General features: G+C 51.2%; 1 protein-coding gene across 1 annotated transcript in view; it reads left to right on the top strand.

The window, feature by feature from the left end:
* Positions 1–4,283: 4,283 nt before the first annotated feature.
* The window catches only part of numbl (NUMB like endocytic adaptor protein), a 39,934-nt gene continuing 25,603 nt past the window's right edge, over positions 4,284–18,614 (top strand). Inside the window, exon 1 of the mRNA XM_080218196.1 lies at positions 4,284–4,409. Coding sequence (XP_080074322.1) covers positions 4,284–4,409 — 126 coding nt within the window. The remainder of the gene's footprint in view (positions 4,410–18,614) is intronic.

Genomic DNA, 18,614 nt, shown 5'->3' with positions numbered 1-18,614 from the left:
CCTTCTAAATGGGTGAACTCTGCAAATGCCAGCCAACCTCTTTGTCATCCCTCCTTCCACATTACAAAGGGGAAATTAAAGCTTGCGTGTGGCTCTGTAATCAGAGGTTCTGTAGCACTGGATTGAAAAGCGGTCTTTTTCAGACTAACACTCAGACGATGCTGTCTGTGTCCTGCAGGGAAGTGAGGCATCATTTTGGGAATTATTTTCAGTGCTCACATTAGGTTTCTGTTTTCAGTGTAATCCGCATTTGCCCTGTCTCAGTCTGGAAGATTGCGTCAATACTAATGTTATTTTTGGGACAAGTTAGTGTAGTGTTCCAAGTGCCTCCTTCCGATGGCCTTCAGAAGAAGGCCCAGTGTCCATTATGTTGGCTCACCTAAGGCAAGCAGCATGATATCGAGGTTAAAGTTTTACTTATCGGTCACAAGTAAACCTTAACATCAGTGAAGTTACAGTGAAGTTACTGTGAAATTCATCTAGTCACCACACTCCGGCACTTGTTCGGGTCAGTGTACCTAACCAGCACGTCTTTCAGACTGTGGGAGGAAACCAGAGCACCCAGAGGAAACCCACGGAGACACAGGGAGAAAGTGCAAACTCTACATGGATGGTGACCCAAGCCTGATCCTGTGAGGCAGCAGTGCTAACCACCGTGTCACCCCATCATCTGCACCTATGTTATTGTCACATGTATTAGTATTCAGTGAAAAGTATTGTTTCCTGCAATGCTATATAGACAAAGCATACCATTCATAGGGAAGGAAAGGAGAGAGTGTAGAATGTAGTGTTACAGTTGTAGCTGGGGACAGAGAAAGATCAACTTAATACAAGATAGGTCCATTCAAAAGTCTGATGGCAGCAGGGAAGAAACTATTCTTGAGTCGGTTGGTACATGACCTCAGATTCTTGTATCTATTTCCTGACGGAAGAAATGGAAGGGAGAATGTCCGGGGTGCGTGGGGTCCTTAATTATGCTTTGCCGAGGCAGCGGGAAGTGTAGAGAGTCAATGGACGGGAGGCTGGTTTGTGTGACGGATTGGGCTACATTCATGACGTTTTGTAGATCCTTGCGGTCTTGGGCAGAGCAGGAGCCCATACCAAGCTGTGATACAACCAGAAAGGATGCTTTCTATGGTGCATCTGTAAAAGTTGGTGAGAGTCGTAGTGGACATGCTAAATTTCCTTAGTCTTCTGAGAAAGTAGCGGCGTTGGTGGGTTTTCTTAACTATAGTGTCGGCATGGGGGGGGGGAGGACCAGGACAGGTTGGTGACCAGGACACCTAAAAACTTGAAGGTCTCGACCGTTTTCAATCCATCCCCGTGATGTAGACGGGGCATGTTCTCCAGTACGCTTTCTGAAGTCGATGACAATCTCCTTCGTTGTGTGAACATTGAGGGAGAGATTATTGTCACCACACCATAGAACCATAGCAGTTTACAGCATGGAAACAGGCCCTTCGGCCCAACTTGTCCATGCCGCTCCCTTTTTTTTTTAGAACCCTAAACTAGTCCCAATTGCCCGCGTTTGCCCCATATCCAGTTCGCCAGATTCTCTATCTCATTCCTGTACACTATCTCCATTGTTTGAGACCTGACCCACAATGGTGGTGTCATCAGCAAACTTGAAAATGGAGTTGGAGGTGAATTTGGCCGCACGGTCACAGGTGTATGAGCTGTCCACACGCAGACGGAGTGTACATTTCAAGGGGACATTGACGCGCGCTGATGGAGCAAACTGCACGTGTGAACGTGTCAGGACGAGGGGGAGAATGAGGCTTGTCCGCGATGCCCCACTCAGTCAAATAGCCCACCAACGCCCTTCAGCGTAGCGGAGGTGCCGATGTCTCGTCTGCAAAACCAGCCAAAGAAGAGGGAAGTAAAGCAAACGTTATTTTGGGTGGTGGGGAGGGGAAAGGAATCACCTTGATGCTCCAATCCCACAGGAGCCAGCCTTCAGTGATGTTTTTTCTCTTCCCTGGAACTAAGCAAGGAGCAGAATCCCTTGGCAAGGATCTCCGCTGGCCATTACTTTCTCACGCGGTCACCCCCTGTTTGTTCTTGAAATTGCCCAGAAACTGACTCGACACTTAATTTTATAAAAGCCAACTGTTCCTATTTGTTGTAGAAATTCCTCTTGTCCACCGCTTCACACCAGAAAAGATTACTGAGTATTGGCTCGGAAATCCCTTGTGTCTCATAACATTTACCCCGGTCCCCGTTTCCATGGGAATGGGTTGCTAGGTTGCAAATCGTCCCCTGTTCTCCCTCACTGCAAGCGTCTGGCAAGGGAAGAAGTTAAGACACGCCTTAAGCTAAAAATACATCTTCAGGGCATCAGTCAGACCCGAAAGGGAATTGGAAATGCGCAGTTCCCAAAGCATCGCCCTCTGTGCGATTTATTAATCGGTGGATTAGTTCAGGACTTGCATTGCCATAGCACCCTTCCCCGTCCTCTGGGTTTCACAAAGCGCCTCACTGGCTGTAGGGGGCTATCAGAATGCAGCCAGTGTCAGCACGGAGGATGTGCAGGAGTCAGGTTGCTCACATCAAGTTCCTACCAACAACAGTCAGTTAATCTCCAGAAAATCTTTATTATGTAGTGACGTTGGTTGTAAGGTGGACTTTGACCAGGATGCCGGGGTGGGGTTGGGGGTTGCGCTCGTTACAAAAATGGGATGTTTTTAACGTCCCCTCCTTGAGGGGGCAGCACTCTGGTGGTTGGACATCTCACCTGGAAGATGGCAGCTCTGACAGTGCAGCACTCCTGCTGTACTGCTCTGGGCCTGTCACCCTGGCTCCTGTACTCGTGGCCTTGGGGTTGGGATTCGAAGCCTAATCAAGCTCAGAGGGGGAGAGTTCGTAGAATCCAGACAGTGCACACGGAGGCCATTCAGCCCATCAAGCCTGCACCAACAACAATCCCCATAACACCATGTATTTACCCTGCTAATCCCCCTCCAACACTAAGGGGCAATATACCATGGCCAATCCACCTAACCTGCACATTTTTGGACGCAAGGGACAATTTAGCATGGCCAATCCACCCAACCTACACATTTTTGGATGCTAAGGGACCTAACCTGCACACCTTTGGTTTGTGAGAGGAAACCGGAGCACCCGGGGGCATTAGCCTGGGGTTCTCTTGATTACTAGCACCAGTCCATTCAGCCCATCTAGTCTACTTGAAGTACCTCATCTAGTTCTTCCCTGCTGTGTTCCCCATACCACTTGCAACTTTTACAGACGCGCCATAGAAAGCATTCTTTCTGATTGTATCACAGCTCGGTATGGGCTCCTGCTCTGCCCGAGACCATGTGGGACTGGCTCCCGCGGGAGAATGGGGGAGAATGTGGGACTCGCTCCCACAAGGGAATGGGGGAGAATGTGGGACTCGCTCCGAGGGGGAGTGGGGGAGAATGCGGGACTCGCTCCCCATGGCGGAGCGGGGGAGAATGCGGGACTCACTCCCACGGGGCGGGAGCGGGGGAGGTGAATAGTGTTAATACGTTTAAGAGGGAAGCTGGATAAACACAAGGGAGGAAGGAAGGGAAGGACAGGTCAATGGAGTGATTGGAGGGTGCTGTAGAGTGTGAATAACAGCATGGGCTAGATGGGCGGACTGGCCTCTTTCTGAATTCTACGCAGTGTTGGAAAGAAAGTGTAACACCATTAACTTACTTACAATATTCCGTGAGACTAAAGGTCAGGCACGAATATTGGACAAATGTGGCGTGGTTTACCAACACGTAGCATCAAAATCAGACAGGTTGGTGGCGGGGGGGGGAATCGGGAACAAAACTCCGATAAATAATAACCCCAATGGACAAAAGCAACCACCAAAGTGAGAGTGAGCGAGCGTAAGGATAGTTAGTCCCTCCTTGTAACTAGACTGTCAGTGATGGTGTATTTTGATGGATGTAATTACTGGTTATTAAGCGTTAATTACATTGTTGATTACGGGAATAATGTGTAAATTCCAGTGAATAACGGAGGGGCTGAGTTACCCCGGATTAATATTGTAATTAAGGCACCCAGCGTGGATTTTCTGTCGAGTCAGAAGGAAGGTGCGTTTATTTCTCAACACGGTGACCCTGGGACGTCCCAGAGCTTTTAGAAAGCCCAACTAGGGTGTTCCTGGGGCCTAAATTCAGGCTTCCCACGTCACCCCGAGCTCAGTTAACCAGTGCCTGGGTCAGGGGAGCGCTCGCGGTGGTGATGTGGCAATTGCTGCTTTTCTAATCCGACTCATCCTTTATGGCCCCAGCGGTGCTGATAACGGGATGCCTGGGCGGTTTACAGAGTTGGACTCTCACCCACCAAGAGGTTTGGAAGTTCTTCCCAAGTTCAACTTGCGCAAGCAAGTTCCCACTCAGCAAATCCAGCAGACTTTCATCCTGCGATTCCGAGTTGGAATTTGACAGTCTGGAATGGAGGGTGGGGAACATGGGAGTTCAGAGAATTATGGAATAGAACCATAGAGTCCGTACAGTGCAGAAGGAGACCATTCAGCCCATCAAGTCTGTACCAACAACAATCCCATCCAAGCCCCATTTCCCAACCCCTCATTTACCGTGCTAATCCCCTTGACACAAAGGGACAACTTAGCATGGCCAATCAATCTAACCTGTACGTCTTTGGATGCTAACGGGCAATTTAGCATGGCTAATCCCGCTAACCTGCACATCTTTGGAGTGTGGGAGGAAATCGGAGCACCTGGAGGAAACCCACGCAGACACAGGGAGAATGCGCAAACGCCACACAGACAGTGACTCAAGCCGGGAATCGAACCCGGGTCCCTAGTGCTGTGAGGCAGCAGTGCTAACCCACTGTGCCACCTCCATAGGATAGGAATGGAAGGATACGGACTCTTAAGTGCATACGGTTTAGGCAGGGATCATGATTGGCACAGGCTTGGAGGGCCGAAGGGCCTGTTCCTGTATTGTATTGTTACCACATGTAAATGGAGTGTTGGCCTTCATAGCGAGAGGATTTGAGTATAGAGATAAGGATGTTTTGCTACAATTGTATAAGGCGTTGTTGAGGCCACACCTGGAGTATTGTGTGGAGTTTTGGTCTCCTTATCTGAGGAAGGATGTCCTCGCTACAGAGGGAGCGCAGAGAAGGTTTACCAGGCTGATCCCTGGGATGGCAGGTCTGTCATCTGAGGAGAGACTAAATCAGTTAGGATTATATTCACTGGAGTTTAGAAGAGTGAGAGGGGATCTCATAGAAACTTCTAACAGGGTTAGACAGGGTAGATTCAGAGAGAATGTTCCCGATGGTGGGGGGAGTCCAGAACTAGGGGTGATAGTTTGAGGATAAGGGGTAAACCTTTTAGGACTGAGGTGAGGAGAAATTTCTTCACCCAGAGGGTGGTGAATGTGTGGAATTCACTCCCACAGAAAGTAGTTGGGGCCAAAATGTTGTGTGATTTCAGGAAAAAATTAGATTTTGCTCTTGGGGCTAAAGGGGTCGAGGGATATTGGGGGGAATGGTAGGGAATCAGGATATTGAATTTGATGATCAGCCATGATCATAATGAACGGCAGAGCAGGCTCAAAGGGCCGAATGGTCTCCTGCTTCTAGTGTTCTAGAAGTGCTTCCAGTCCAGCAAGACTCTGGCTGTCCTCCTGCGAAGTACAAATGACCATTTGAAAGGGGATTAGGGGTCTGATTCCTGACGCCTTGGTATTTACCCCCTCAACCGAGCATCACAAAATTGAAAAGGAGAAACAGAAAATGCTGGAAAATCTCAGCGGGTCTGACAGCGGCCGTGGAGAGAGAATGGAGCCAACGTTTCGATTCTGGATGACTGTCTTTGTCACAAATTTGCTGCATGTTACTCGCAGTGCTGCTTATGGGAATGTGCTGGGGCAAGTTGGCTGTTGAATTTTCGACTTCACAGTACTTTTTTTAAAACTAATGCTTCATTGGAGAGCGACGGGACATTGAGGGTGTGATTGGAGAAAAGTAACAAAAGCAGAAAGTTTTATTAGTGTCACGAGTAGGCTTACATTGACACTGCAACGAAGTTACTGTGAAAATCCCCCAGTCGCCACACTCCTGTCCGGGGACACTGAGCGAGAGTTTAGCACGGCCAATGCACCTTAACCAGAAATTCTTTCCAAAATGCTGGAAAATCTCAGCGGGTCTGACAGCATCCATGGAGGGAGAATAGGGCCAGCATTTCGAGTCTTGAGTGATTGGGTCGGATTTTCCAGCCTTACTCGGGCAAGACCGGAAATCCCGCCCGAGGCTGACGGAGATTTCCGGTATCTGGGTGAGCGAGGTGGTAGAGTTCTGGAATCATAGAATCCCTACAGTGCAAGAGGAGGCCATTCAGCCCATTGAGTCTGCACTGACCACAATCTCACCCAGGCTTGATCCCTGTAACCTCATGTATTTACCCTGCTGATCCCCCTGACACCGAGGGGCAGTTTAGCACGGCCAATACACCCTAACCTGCACATCTTTGGACTGTGGGAGGAAACTGGAGCACCCGGAGGAAACTCGCGTAGACACAGGGAGAACACGGCAGCTCCACACAGCCAGTGACCCAAGGCCAGGAATCAAACCCGGGTCCCTGGTGCTGTGAGGCAGCAGTGCTAACCACTGTGCCACCGTGCTGCAAATTAGCACTATTCTATCTCCACTATTCTTCTCTCTCTGGGTCATCCAGCGTCAAAACATAAGAACATAAGGAATGGGAGCAGGAGTAGGCCATCTAGCCCTTCGAGCCTGCCCCGCCATTCAATAAGATCTGAAGTGGATCAGTTCCACTTTCCCGCTTTCTCCCCATAACCCTTAATTCCCCTGTCTATCAGAAATCTATCTACCCGTGACTTAAACATATTCAGCGAGGTAGCCTCCACCACATCAACGGGCAGAGAATTCCAGAGATTCACCACCCTTTGAGTGAAGAAGTTCCTCCTCAACTCTGATCTAAACTGCCCCCCCACCCCTCTTATTTTGAGGCTGTGCCCTCTAGTCCTGCTGTCCTTTCTGAGTGGGAAGAATCTCTCTACCTCTACCCTATCCATCCCTTTCATTATCTTATACGTCTCTATAAGATCCCCCCTCATCCTTCTAAACTCCAACGAGTACAGACCCAGTCTATTTAGTCTCTTCATCGGCTCTATTCTCTCTCCACAGACGCTGTCAGACCTGCTGAGATTTTCCGGCATTTTCTCTTTTTCAGATTCCATCATAAGAACATAAGAAATAGGAGCAGGAGTAGGCCATCCAGCCCTTCGAGCCTGCCCCACCATTCAACAAGATCATGGCTGATCTGTCGTGGCTCAGTTCCACATTCCCGCCCTCTCCCCAGAACCCTTAATCCCCTCGCTTATCAAAAACCCATCAACCCGCGTCTTAAAAATATTTATCTGAGGCAAATTGCTGTTTATCTGATGTAGAAAAGCAAGTCTAGTCTTTGCCTTGTTGCGATGTGTGACTCACATCAATTGCACAATGAGGGTTTACTGAGAAATGTGTGACTAAGTCCGGGCTACATCACTTGACGTACCCTTTGGCGTTCTGTGACTCGATCACTTTTGAAATGGAAGCAGTCTTCTTGTAAACTCAGTCCATCATGTCACACCGCGCTGGCTTCCTGGATCTCAGAGTTAGGAACAGCCGCCAAGCTCACAGGCAAAGACGTATTTGTACTTGAGCGAAGTCTTGTTTTAATACCCTGTACAGCTTCGGGCTCCTAACTTTAGCACACAATTGCGTTAGAAGTATTTCAGAGATTAACAGAGTAAATGTGTGGGGTTATGGGGATAGGGCTGGAAGGGATTGTTGTTGGTGCAGTCTAGATGAGCAGAATGGCCTCCATGCGCACTGTAGAGATTCACTGATGGCTGTAGAGTCACTGGCATTGGGGTGAACAATAAAGCTGTGCCAGCCAGTGACACCCACGTGAATGTAAAAGAACGCAGCCTACTCCTGCTCCCAATCGCTGAGCAAAGCTAGGTGTTGTTTACATTAGACTATTTTAGTAACAGGTTAATCTCGATGTGGGGAGCGTGTGTGAAGGAAACTCTCCTTAGACTTGACTCGCCCTTGCAGTTTATGAAACCTCTTGGGACCAAGGGGAAAGGAGACTCTCTGACGCAGCAGGGCAGCTCCCACAATAACTCCCAGCCTTGGCGTAGATTTTAGATGTTAAAATGCGACCGTGGCTACGTAGAGCAGCCCAGTTCCCCATTGGTGCACTCACTGCAAGCTCCCACCAAACACCCAGAGGTGAATGACTGGATCGGCTTTGAGGTTGCATGGGAATGGATGTGGATGGTATAGTGGTTAGCACTGCTGCCTCTCAGCGCCAGGGACCCGGGTGCGATTCCCAGCCTCGGGTCACTGTCTGCGTTGAGTTTGCATGTTCTCCCCGTGTCTGCATGGGTTTCCTCCAGGTGCTCCGGTTTCCTCCCAGTCCGAAGATATTTGGGTTAGGGAGATTGGCCACGCTAAATTGCCCCTTAGTGTCCAAAGATGTGAGCATTAGGTGGATTGGCTGTGCGAAATTGCCCCTTAATGCCCAGGATATGTAGGTTAGCAGGGTAGATATGTGGGGATAGGGCTGGGGTGGGATGTTCTGTCAGGGAGTCGGTGCAGACTTGATGGGCCAAATGGCCTCCCTCTGCACTGTAGGGATTCTGTGATTGAGAGAAGGTTGCTCAGAGGTCACTGGGAGGTTGGGGCAGAGGTTCTCCGTCTTTCAATATTACCATGAGGTCTTTGACATTCATTAGTCAGTTGGGTGTGTGAAGCTGCAGAGGGTTTGTTTTCCCTTTCTCCCTGTACAGCTGGTGGACTGCAGGAGGCATCACCAATTGCCCAATATTTTGAAATGGGATTAAATTAGGCTGACAACCAGGTTTAAGATAACAAACAGGGGAAAAGCTGTCTGGAGGGGGGTGGGGAAGGGAATTAAGCCCTCATGCATTTGTATCTCACAGCACTAATTGAGTAGGGATTTGATGTGTGGGCAAGCTAACTGCACAGGGCAGGAGACAGAGGCTGTGAGTCAGAGATTTGCTCTCTGACAGCCGGTTAGATAATGAGGCTCGGGATTTCTGAGCAGTTGCTGAGGGAGTATTAATGCTGACTGCCTCCAGCACTCTGGGGATATGTATTCGGGTTCTTAGCTGAGATTTGCTCTTAAAGGAACAGCGCAGCTCAGTTAACACCCTCAACCAGCACCCTGTCAACACATCGCGTTCACTTTCCGGGTTAGTGCCGTGAGATTTTTGTTTTAATTAATTCCTGGGACATGGGTGTCGCTAGTTGCTCGAGGGTAGTTGAAAGTCAGCCCTACATTACTGTGACTCTGGAGTCACGTGTAGGCCAGACCGGGTAAGGACGGCAGATTTCCTTCCCTAAAGGAACCAGATGGATTTTTTCGATAATCGATGATGGTTTCATGGTCGTCAGTAGATTCTCAAATCCAGATATTTTTATTGAATTCAAATTCCACCATCTCCTGTGGCAGGATTTGAACCAGATTTCCTTCCCTCAAGGACGTAAGTTGATTTATTTAAAATAATTTATTTTTTATTTTTTATTTTAAATAAGCCTGGTTTCCTCCCACAGTCCAATGGTGTGCAGGTTAGGTGGATTGACCATGCTAAATTGCCCCTTAGTGTGCCCGGATGCATAGATTAGAGGGATTTACAGGGTAAATGTGTAGGATTACGGGATAGGGCCTGGGTGGGATTGTTGTTGGTGCAGACTTGATGGGCTGAATGGCCTCTTTCTGCACTGCAGGGATTCTACGATTTCTATGTTTCTGTTTATTCACCACAAGGGCACAACCTCAGGCTAAAGGGGAGATCATTTAAAACAGAGATGAGGAGGAATTTCTTCAGCCAGAGAGTGGTGAATCTGTGGAACTCTTTGCTGCAGAAGGCTGTGGAGGCCAGGTCATTGAGTGTCTTTAAGACAGAGATAGATCGGTTCTTGATTAATAAGGAGATCAGGGATTATGGGAAAAGGCAGGAGAATGGGGATGAGAAAAATATCGGCCATGATTGAATGGCAGAGCAGACTTGATGGGCCGAGTGGCCTAATTCTGCTCCTGTGTCTTATGGATTTGAACCTGGGCTCCTGGGAGGCAGCAGTGCTGACCACTGTGTCACCATGCCGCCCTATTTGGCATTTCTGACAGAACAGCTCGGAAACAGGAGCAGTAAATGGAGGTTCAGTCACAGTGGGTGAGGTAATGATGTTAAAAATGCCTGGGGGGGGTTGGGGGTGGGGGTGGGGGAGGTGACAGTAAAGGAGCGAGAAGAATGTTTTAGCTGCCCGGGCTACAGTGAGTTAAATGTGGGGGCGTGTGTGTGAGTGTAAATATAGTGTGGGTGTGGACGCACTAGCCCAGAACTCTGTCTCGGGGCAGGGATTCCAGGAAGTGGCATGTTCCTCTGGCTGGCCTGTATCATCCCTCCCTGCGTCACATTGCTGAGCTCCTGGAAGTCGCTCAGTCGACTGGAAAGCTTTTGAAGTCTGGCTGAAACGAGGTGGGACTCTGCTTCTCGCCAAGCCAGAGCCCCCCCACGGATAGGATGAATGAAATACCAGCGTGCAGCCTCCTGCCCGGGGTGGTCTAAACGCCCAGTGCGTCCCCCCCCCCCACAGTTTATTCCCTTCTAACCCAAAGATAGCAGAGACAGGCATTAATGCAGCACTTTGAGATAATGATCAGATCAATTGTTTTCCACAGCTGTTTGCTATGAGGAAAATATTGGAGGGACACTGGGGAAAACTCAGCCATGTTTCTTCCCTGAGAATATATCATCTCAGCTTAATGTCACATCTGAAAGCCTGATGCTGTGTGTGCACATGTATGTGTGTGTGTGTGAGATGGTATCTGTGTCTGTGCGTGTGCCTGTCTGTGCTGGTACGTGTGTGACGATGTCTGTGTGTGTGTGCAATGTCTGTGTGTGTGTGAGACGGTATCTGTGTTGGGGTGTGTGTGTGTGTGTCTCAGGGCGTCTGGGTGTGTGTGTACGCGCGCACGCTGAGAGGGAGACAGCGTTTCACGGAGGCTGCCTCGCTAAATATTTTTAAGAAGCGGGTTGATGGGTTTTTGATAAGAGAGGGGATTAAGGGTTATGGGGAGAGGGCGGGAAAGTGGAACTGAGCCACGACAGATCAGCCATGATCTTATTGAATGGCGGGGCAGGCTCGAAGGGCCAGATGGCCTACTCCTGCTCCTATTTCTTATGTTCTTATGTTCTTATAATTTCTATTTTGCAAAGTTTCCAGGACGATCAGTGGGCTGTAATTCAATGAAAACTTTGCACAGTATTCCCAAAATTCACCTTTCACCCACACACGACCGCCAACCGCACCCCCCCACCCCCCCCGTACCTTCTGCAGAGGGCCTGGGTCTCTGAACGATGAGCGACACTGAGCCTGAAACGGCTGAACAGAGCGAGCCAGTGCCAACCACCTGTGCTCATTAGGAAGCACCCCCACCGTTTGAGTAACACATGGGTGCAGACTCTGCACAGACAGTGACCCAAGCGGGAATCGAACCTGGGTCCCTGGCACTGTGAGGCAGCAGTGCTAACCACTGTGCTGTTTTGAATTCCACATTCCTATCTATCCCACTAACCTTGGATCCCCTTGGTGAATAACAATCTATCCAATCTGCCTTAGAGGTATTCACTGACCCCACCTCTACCGCGACTGAGGCAGAGAGTTCCAAAGTTGCATAACCCACCAGATCGGGACCCATTATCACGTCCACCTCGCGGAGACCATTCAGTGTGGACGTGGAGAGATGCCTGTCCGTGTGGGAGAAAGTAGAACTTGAGGGTTACAAATGAGGGGTCGCCCATGGCGATGGAGTGAAATCCTGACACTCAGCAAGTGGCGAGTCTCTGGTTGAGTGCCGGCAGAGAGAGATGGTCTCGCAGGGGGGTCGGAGGAGAGAGAGAGAGAGAGAGAGAGAGCGTGTGGGCCTTGCACAGAGAGAGCGAGTGTACGGGCCTTGTGTGGGAGGGGGAGAGAGAGAGTGTACGGGCCTTGTGTGGGAGGGGGGGGGAAGAGAGAGTGTACGGGCCTTGTGTTGGGGGAGGGGGGGGAGAGAGAGTGTACGGGCCTTGTTTGGGGGCGGGAGGGAAGAGAGAGTGTACGGGCCTTGTGTGGGGGGGGGGGAGAGAGAGAGTGTACGGGCCTTGTGTGGGGGGGGGGGAGAGAGAGAGTGTACGGGCCTTGTGTTGGGGGGGGGGGAGAGAGAGTGTACGGGCCTTGTTTGGGGGCGGGAGGGAAGAGAGAGTGTACGGGCCTTGTGTGGGGGGGTGGGGAAGAGAGAGTGTACGGGCCTTGTGTGGGGGGGGGGAGAGAGAGAGTGTACGGGCCTTGTGTGTGGGAGGGGGAGAGAGAGAGTGTACGGGCCTTGTGTGGGAGGGGGGGAAGAGAGAGAGAGTCAGTGCAGGCCTTGCACAGGCAGAGAGCGAGACTGCAGGCTTGGCATGGGGAGAGTGCGGGCCCTGCCCAGGGTGCGAGGGGAGAGTGCGGGCCACGTGGCTGGAGTGCTGCACTGTCAGAGGTGCTGTCTTTCAGAGGGGACATTAACCTGATGGCGCCCTTTGGTGTCTCAACTCGAAGCTCGATCCAAGAGAATATATATATTTGTGTAGCAATTTGAGGATGTGCCAAAGTGCTTTACAAGAAGGACAGAAGCACAGCTGCTGCTGGAATGTAAGAAACATGAAGCAGTTTGTGCGGAGTGAGCTTCCAGCAATGTGACAATGATCAGATTACTGAGTCAGTGAATATGGACCCTGGCAATAAGCCCCCCCTGGCTTTCAGAACGTCACTGATTACACTCAGAATCAGAATCTCATAAGAACATAAGAAATAGGAGCAGGAGTAGGCCATCCAGCCCTTCGAGCCTGCCCCGCCATTGAATAAGATCATGGCTGATCTGTCGTGGCTCAGTTCCACTTTCCCGCCCTCTCCCCATAACCCTTAATCCCCTCTCTTATCAAAAACCCATCAACCCGCTTCTTAAAAATATTTAGCGAGGCAGCCTCCACCACTTCAACGGGCAGAGAATTCCAGAGATTCACCACCCTTTGAGTGAAGAAGTTCCTCCTCAACTCCGTTCTAAACCGCCCCCCCCTTTATCTTGAGGCTGTGCCCCCTAGTCCTACTGTCTTTTTTGAGCGGGAAGAGTCTCTCCACCTCTATCCTATCCATCCCATTCATCATCTTATACGTCTCAATGAGATCTCCCCTCATTCTTCTAAACTCTAACGAGTACAAGCCTAGTTTATTCAGCCTCTCCTCATAGCTCAACCCCCTCAACTCCGGCATCTTTTGATTTGATTTGATTTATTATTAGCATACAGTGAAAATTTTGTTTCTTGCGCACTTACACAGACAAAGCATACCGTTCATAGAGAAGGAAAGGAGAGGGTTCAGAATGTAGTGTTACAGTCATAGAATCCTACAGTGCAGGAGGAGGCCATTCGGCCCATCGAGACTGTAGTGATCACAATCCCATCCAGGCCCCATTCCCGTAACCCCATGCATTTACCCTGCTAATGCCCCTTGACACTAAAGGGCAATTTAGTGTCATGGCCAATTTCATGGCCAATCCACTAAACTAAACATCTTTGGACACCTAAGGGGCAATTTAGCACGGTCAATCCACCTAACCCACACATCTTTGGAATGTGGGAGGAAACCCAGGTAGAAACGGGGAGAACATGCCGACGCTGCACAGACAGTGACCCGAGCCGGGAATTGAACCCAGGTCCCTGGCGCTGTGAGGCAGCAGTGCTAACCACTGTGCCACCTGTAGCTAGAATAGAGTTTTAGACGTGCAGAACAAGAGTGAAAGATAGAGTGCTGGGTCCAGCATTGCACTCCTGCCCCACTCCGCCTCCCCCTGCTCCCCCTCTGCTCAGATTCCTACCCCCCCGACCCAGGCTGGTGCCACTAGGACTGTGGTTATAGCCCTGGCTGGCGTCCCTCCCTGGAGCAGAGGGAGTGCCTCTGGAGTGGAATTTTTGGAAAAGCCTTTGTGTATGTGTGTGTGAGTGACCCGGGTTCAAGTGGGTGAGGGGGAGAGGGAGGGGAACTTTCTGCCGCATTCACAATCTAATTTTGGAACAGAGCAGATGTGGAGCTTGAATCGTCTCCCGTACAGGAAACGCTCTGACAGGCTGGAATTCTGAACTGGGAGCAGAGTACGCGCCAGGATCTAGGAATGCGCTTGGACTCTGGGCAATGCAAACATCGCTGGCTGCTGGAATGATTAACATGTTGCAACTCCCATCCCTTCTCCTCCTCAGCCCCCCACTCCTCCTCCTCCTCAGCCCCCACTCCTCCTCCTCCTCCTCAGCCTCCTCCTCCTCCTCCTCCTCAGCCCCCACTCCTCCTCAGCCCCCACTCCTCCTCCTCCTCCTCAGCCCCCACTCCTCCTCCTCCTCCTCAGCCCCCACTCCTCCTCCCTCCTCCTCCTCAGCCCCCACTCCTCCTCCTCCTCAGCCCCCACTCCTCCTCCTCCTCCTCCTCAGCCCCCACTCCTCCTCCTCCTCCTCCTCAGCCCCCACTCCTCCCTCCTCCTCCTCCTCCTCAGCCCCCACTCCTCCTCCTCCTCCTCCTCCTCAGCCCCCACTCCTCCTCCTCCTCAGCCCCCACTCCTCCTCCTCCTCAGCCCCCACTCCTCCTCCTCCTCCTCCTCCTCCTCAGCCCCCACTCCTCCTCCTCCTCAGCCCCCACTCCTCCTTCCTCCTCCTCCTCCTCAGCCCCCACTCCTCCTCCTCCTCCTCCTCCTCCTCCTCAGCCCCCACTCCTCCTCCTCCTCCTCCTCCTCCTCCTCCTCCTCCTCAGCCCCCACTCCTCCTCCTCCTCCTCCTCCTCAGCCCCACTCCTCCTCCTCCTCCTCCTCCTCCTCCTCCTCAGCCCCCACTCCTCCTCAGCCCCCACTCCTCCTCCTCCTCAGCCCCCACTCCTCCTCCTCCTCCTCCTCAGCCCCCACTCCTCCTCCTCCTCAGCCCCCACTCCTCCTCCTCCTCAGCCCCCACTCCTCCTCAGCCCCCACTCCTTCTCCTCCTCCTCCTCCTCCTCAGCCCCCACTCCTCCTCCTCCTCCTCAGCCCCCACTCCTCCTCCTCCTCCTCCTCCTCCTCCTCCTCAGCCCCCACTCCTCCTCCTCCTCCTCCTCCTCCTCCTCAGCCCCCACTCCTCCTCCTCCTCCTCAGCCCCCACTCCTCCTCCTCCTCCTCCTCCTCCTCCTCCTCCTCCTCAGCCCCCACTCCTCCTCCTCCTCCTCCTCCTCCTCCTCCTCAGCCCCCACTCCTCCTCCTCCTCCTCCTCCTCCTCCTCCTCCTCCTCAGCCCCCACTCCTCCTCCTCCTCCTCCTCCTCAGCCCCCACTCCTCCTCCTCCTCCTCCTCCTCAGCCCCCACTCCTCCTCCTCCTCCTCCTCAGCCCCCACTCCTCCTCCTCCTCCTCCTCAGCCCCCACTCCTCCTCCTCCTCCTCCTCCTCAGCCCCCACTCCTCCTCCTCCTCCTCCTCCTCCTCCTCAGCCCCCGCTCCTCCTCCTCCTCCTCAGCCCCCGCTCCTCCTCCTCCTCCTCCAGCCCCCGCTCCTCCTCCTCCTCCTCAGCCCCCACTCCTCCTCCTCAGCCCCCACTCCTCCTCCTCCACGACCACCACCATCTGGTTCACTAACGGTCATTAGCACTGCTGCCTCACAGCGCCAGGGACCCGGGTTCAGTTCCAACCTTGAGTGACTGTTGGCGTGGAGTTTGCACATTCTCCCCATGTCTGCGTGGGTTTCCTCTGGGTCCGGGTGGGATTGTGGCCAGTGCAGACTCAATGGGCTGAATGGCCTCCTTCTATAGGGATTCTGTGACTCTGGTGCCTGTTCAGATACACTGAGGGAGAATTTAGCACAGCCAACGCACCTAACTAGCACGTCTTTCGCTCTGTGGGAGGAAACAGGAGCACCCAGAGGAAACCCACGCAGTCACGGGGAGAATATACAGACTCCACACAGACAGTGACCCAAGGCTGGAACCGAACCTGGGTCCCTGGTGCTGTGAGGCAGCAGTGCCACCCCAAACAAAAAAGCTTAGCGTAAATGACAGAACCTTTTCCTTCAACGAACCTTTGGTATTTCTCCTGGGCATGACTTGCCGCAGTGTCCAGAATATTAATTTTTAATTCTTGGAGACTCTGGGGGGGCTGGTGTCTCTATCTAAGCATGTTGGAATGTTCATGTGTCAGTAAACATGCGCTGTGTATGCACAAAATGTGATACAACTGGTTTAATCTGGATAGCTCGCTCTCTCCAGAATATTTTTAGTCAGTTTTATAAAACTCTCCTTGAACACAACAAGGAGAGGGCATAAGATTTTTTTAGAACCCAACCCCCCCTCCAGGACGCCTCTGAAGTCACTGGTGCGTAGTTTCGAGGTGGTATTTTGCTCCTGTCTGTGTTTCCTCCACTCTCGCCTTCCAAATCCGTGACCTCTACCTGGAAGGACAAGGGCAGCAAGGTACAGGCCGGTACAGTGGGTTAGCACTGCTGCCTCACCGCGCCAGGGACCTGTGTTCGATTCCCAGCTTGGGTCACTGCCTGTGTGGAGTCTGCACATTCTCCCCGAGTCTGCACGTTCTCCCCATGTCTGCGTGGGTTTCCTCCGGGTGCTTTGGTTTCCTCCCACAGTCTGAAAGACGTGCGGGTTAGGGTGCATTGATCCGAACAGGCGCCGGAGTGTGGCGACTAGGGGAATTTCACAGTAACTTCATTGCAGTGTTAATGTAAACCTTATTTGTGACTAATAAATGAACTTTGCTTTTTCCTCCCACAGCCTGAAAGATGTGTTGGTTAGGTCGATTGCCTGTGCTAAATTGTCCCTCAGTTTTTTTTTATTGGTGTCACAAGTAGGCTTACATTAATACTGCAATGAAGTTACTATGAAAAACCCCCTAGTCGCCACACTCCGGCGCCTGTTTGGGTACACTGAGGGAGAATTTAGCACGGCCAATGTACCCTAACCAGCATGTCTTTCAGACTGCGGGAGGAAACCCATGCAGACATGGGGAGAACGTGCACACTCCACACAGACAGTGACCTGAGCCGAGAATTGAACTCAGGTCCTTGGCGCTGTGAGGCAGCAGTGCTAACTCACTGTGCGGCCTCACCCAAACTGGCACCGGAGTGTGGGATTTGCACAGTAACTTTGTTGCAGTGTTAATGTAAACCTATTTGTGAAGCTAATAAATAGATAAAAGATAAAACAGCAGTGCGGACAGGTTCCTGGATAGATTTGGTTCCCATAGCTAAGGAAGGATACACTTCCCTTGCAGGCAATTCAAGCTGGGATGGTGACGCATTGAGTAGAATAAACTAACATTTCCGTGAATAATTCCTCGGATGAGCAGGAAGTGATTTCACTTAAACATTAAGTTCTTCTGGAGATTGACCGGGTCAGTCTCTGGAAGATGTTTCCTCTGGATGGCAGGGGGAGTGGGGGTTTTGAACGAGGGGTCACAGTCTCAGGACAAGTGATCAGCCACTGAGACCTGGGAAGAGGCAGACTTTTGTCTCTCTGGAATGTTGTGAACCTTCTGGAACTCTCTAACCCCAAGAGCTGTGGATGGTGTCCAGATCACCAACAACCTGTCCAGGTCCTTCCCTCATGCTGACACTGTAGTTAAGAAAGCCCACCAACGCCTCTACTTTCTCAGAAGACTAAGGAAATTTGGCTTGTCAGCTACGGCTCCAACCAACTTTTACAGATGCACCATAGAAAGCATTCTTTCTGCTTGTATCACAGCTTGGTATGGGCTCCTGCTCTGCCCAAGGAACTGCAAAGGGTTGTGAATGTAGCCCAATCCATCACGCAAAACAGCCTCCCAACCATTGACTCTGTCTACACTTCCCACTGCCTCGGCAAAGCAGCCAGCATAATTAAGGACCCCCGCGCACCCTGGACATTCTCTCTTCTATCTACTTCTATCGGGAAATAGATATAAAAGTCTGAGGTCACGTACCAACCGACTCAAGAACAGTTTCTTCCCTGCTGCTGTCAGACTTTTGAATGGACCTACCTCGCATTAAGCTGATCTTTCTCTACACCCTAGCTATTACTGTAACACTACATTCTGCACTCTCTTGTTTCCTTCTCTTTGATTTTTATTATTGTCATATGTATTAGTATACAAGTGGAAAGTATTGTTTTTCGCATGCTATTCAGACAAAGCATACCATTCGTAGAGAAAGAAAGGAGAAGTTGCAGAGTACAGTGTTATAGTCATAGCTAGGGTGTAGAGAAAGATCAAATTAATGCGAGGTAGGTCCATTCAAAAGTCTGACAGCAGCAGGGAAGAAGCTGTTCTTGAGTTGGTCGGTAAGTGACCTCAGACTTTTGTATCTTTTTTCCCCACACCTCCAAAGATGTGCAAGTTAGGTGGATTGGCCATGCTAAATTGACCCTTACTATCAGAGGGATTTGGAGGGTAAATTTGTGGGGTTATGGGGATAGGGCCTGGGTGGGATTGTTGTTGGCGCAGACTCAATGGGCCGAATGGGATTCTATGAATATATTGACAAGTGGGGGGCTCCTGAGCCTGGCATCCT

The sequence above is a fragment of the Carcharhinus amblyrhynchos genome, unplaced genomic scaffold (genome assembly GCF_965287045.1).
Source record: "Carcharhinus amblyrhynchos unplaced genomic scaffold, sCarAmb.v2.hapA scaffold_37, whole genome shotgun sequence".
NCBI lineage: Eukaryota > Metazoa > Chordata > Chondrichthyes > Carcharhiniformes > Carcharhinidae > Carcharhinus > Carcharhinus amblyrhynchos.
The sequence above is the reverse complement of the archived record's forward strand: the minus strand, read 5'-3'. Positions and strand labels throughout refer to the sequence as shown.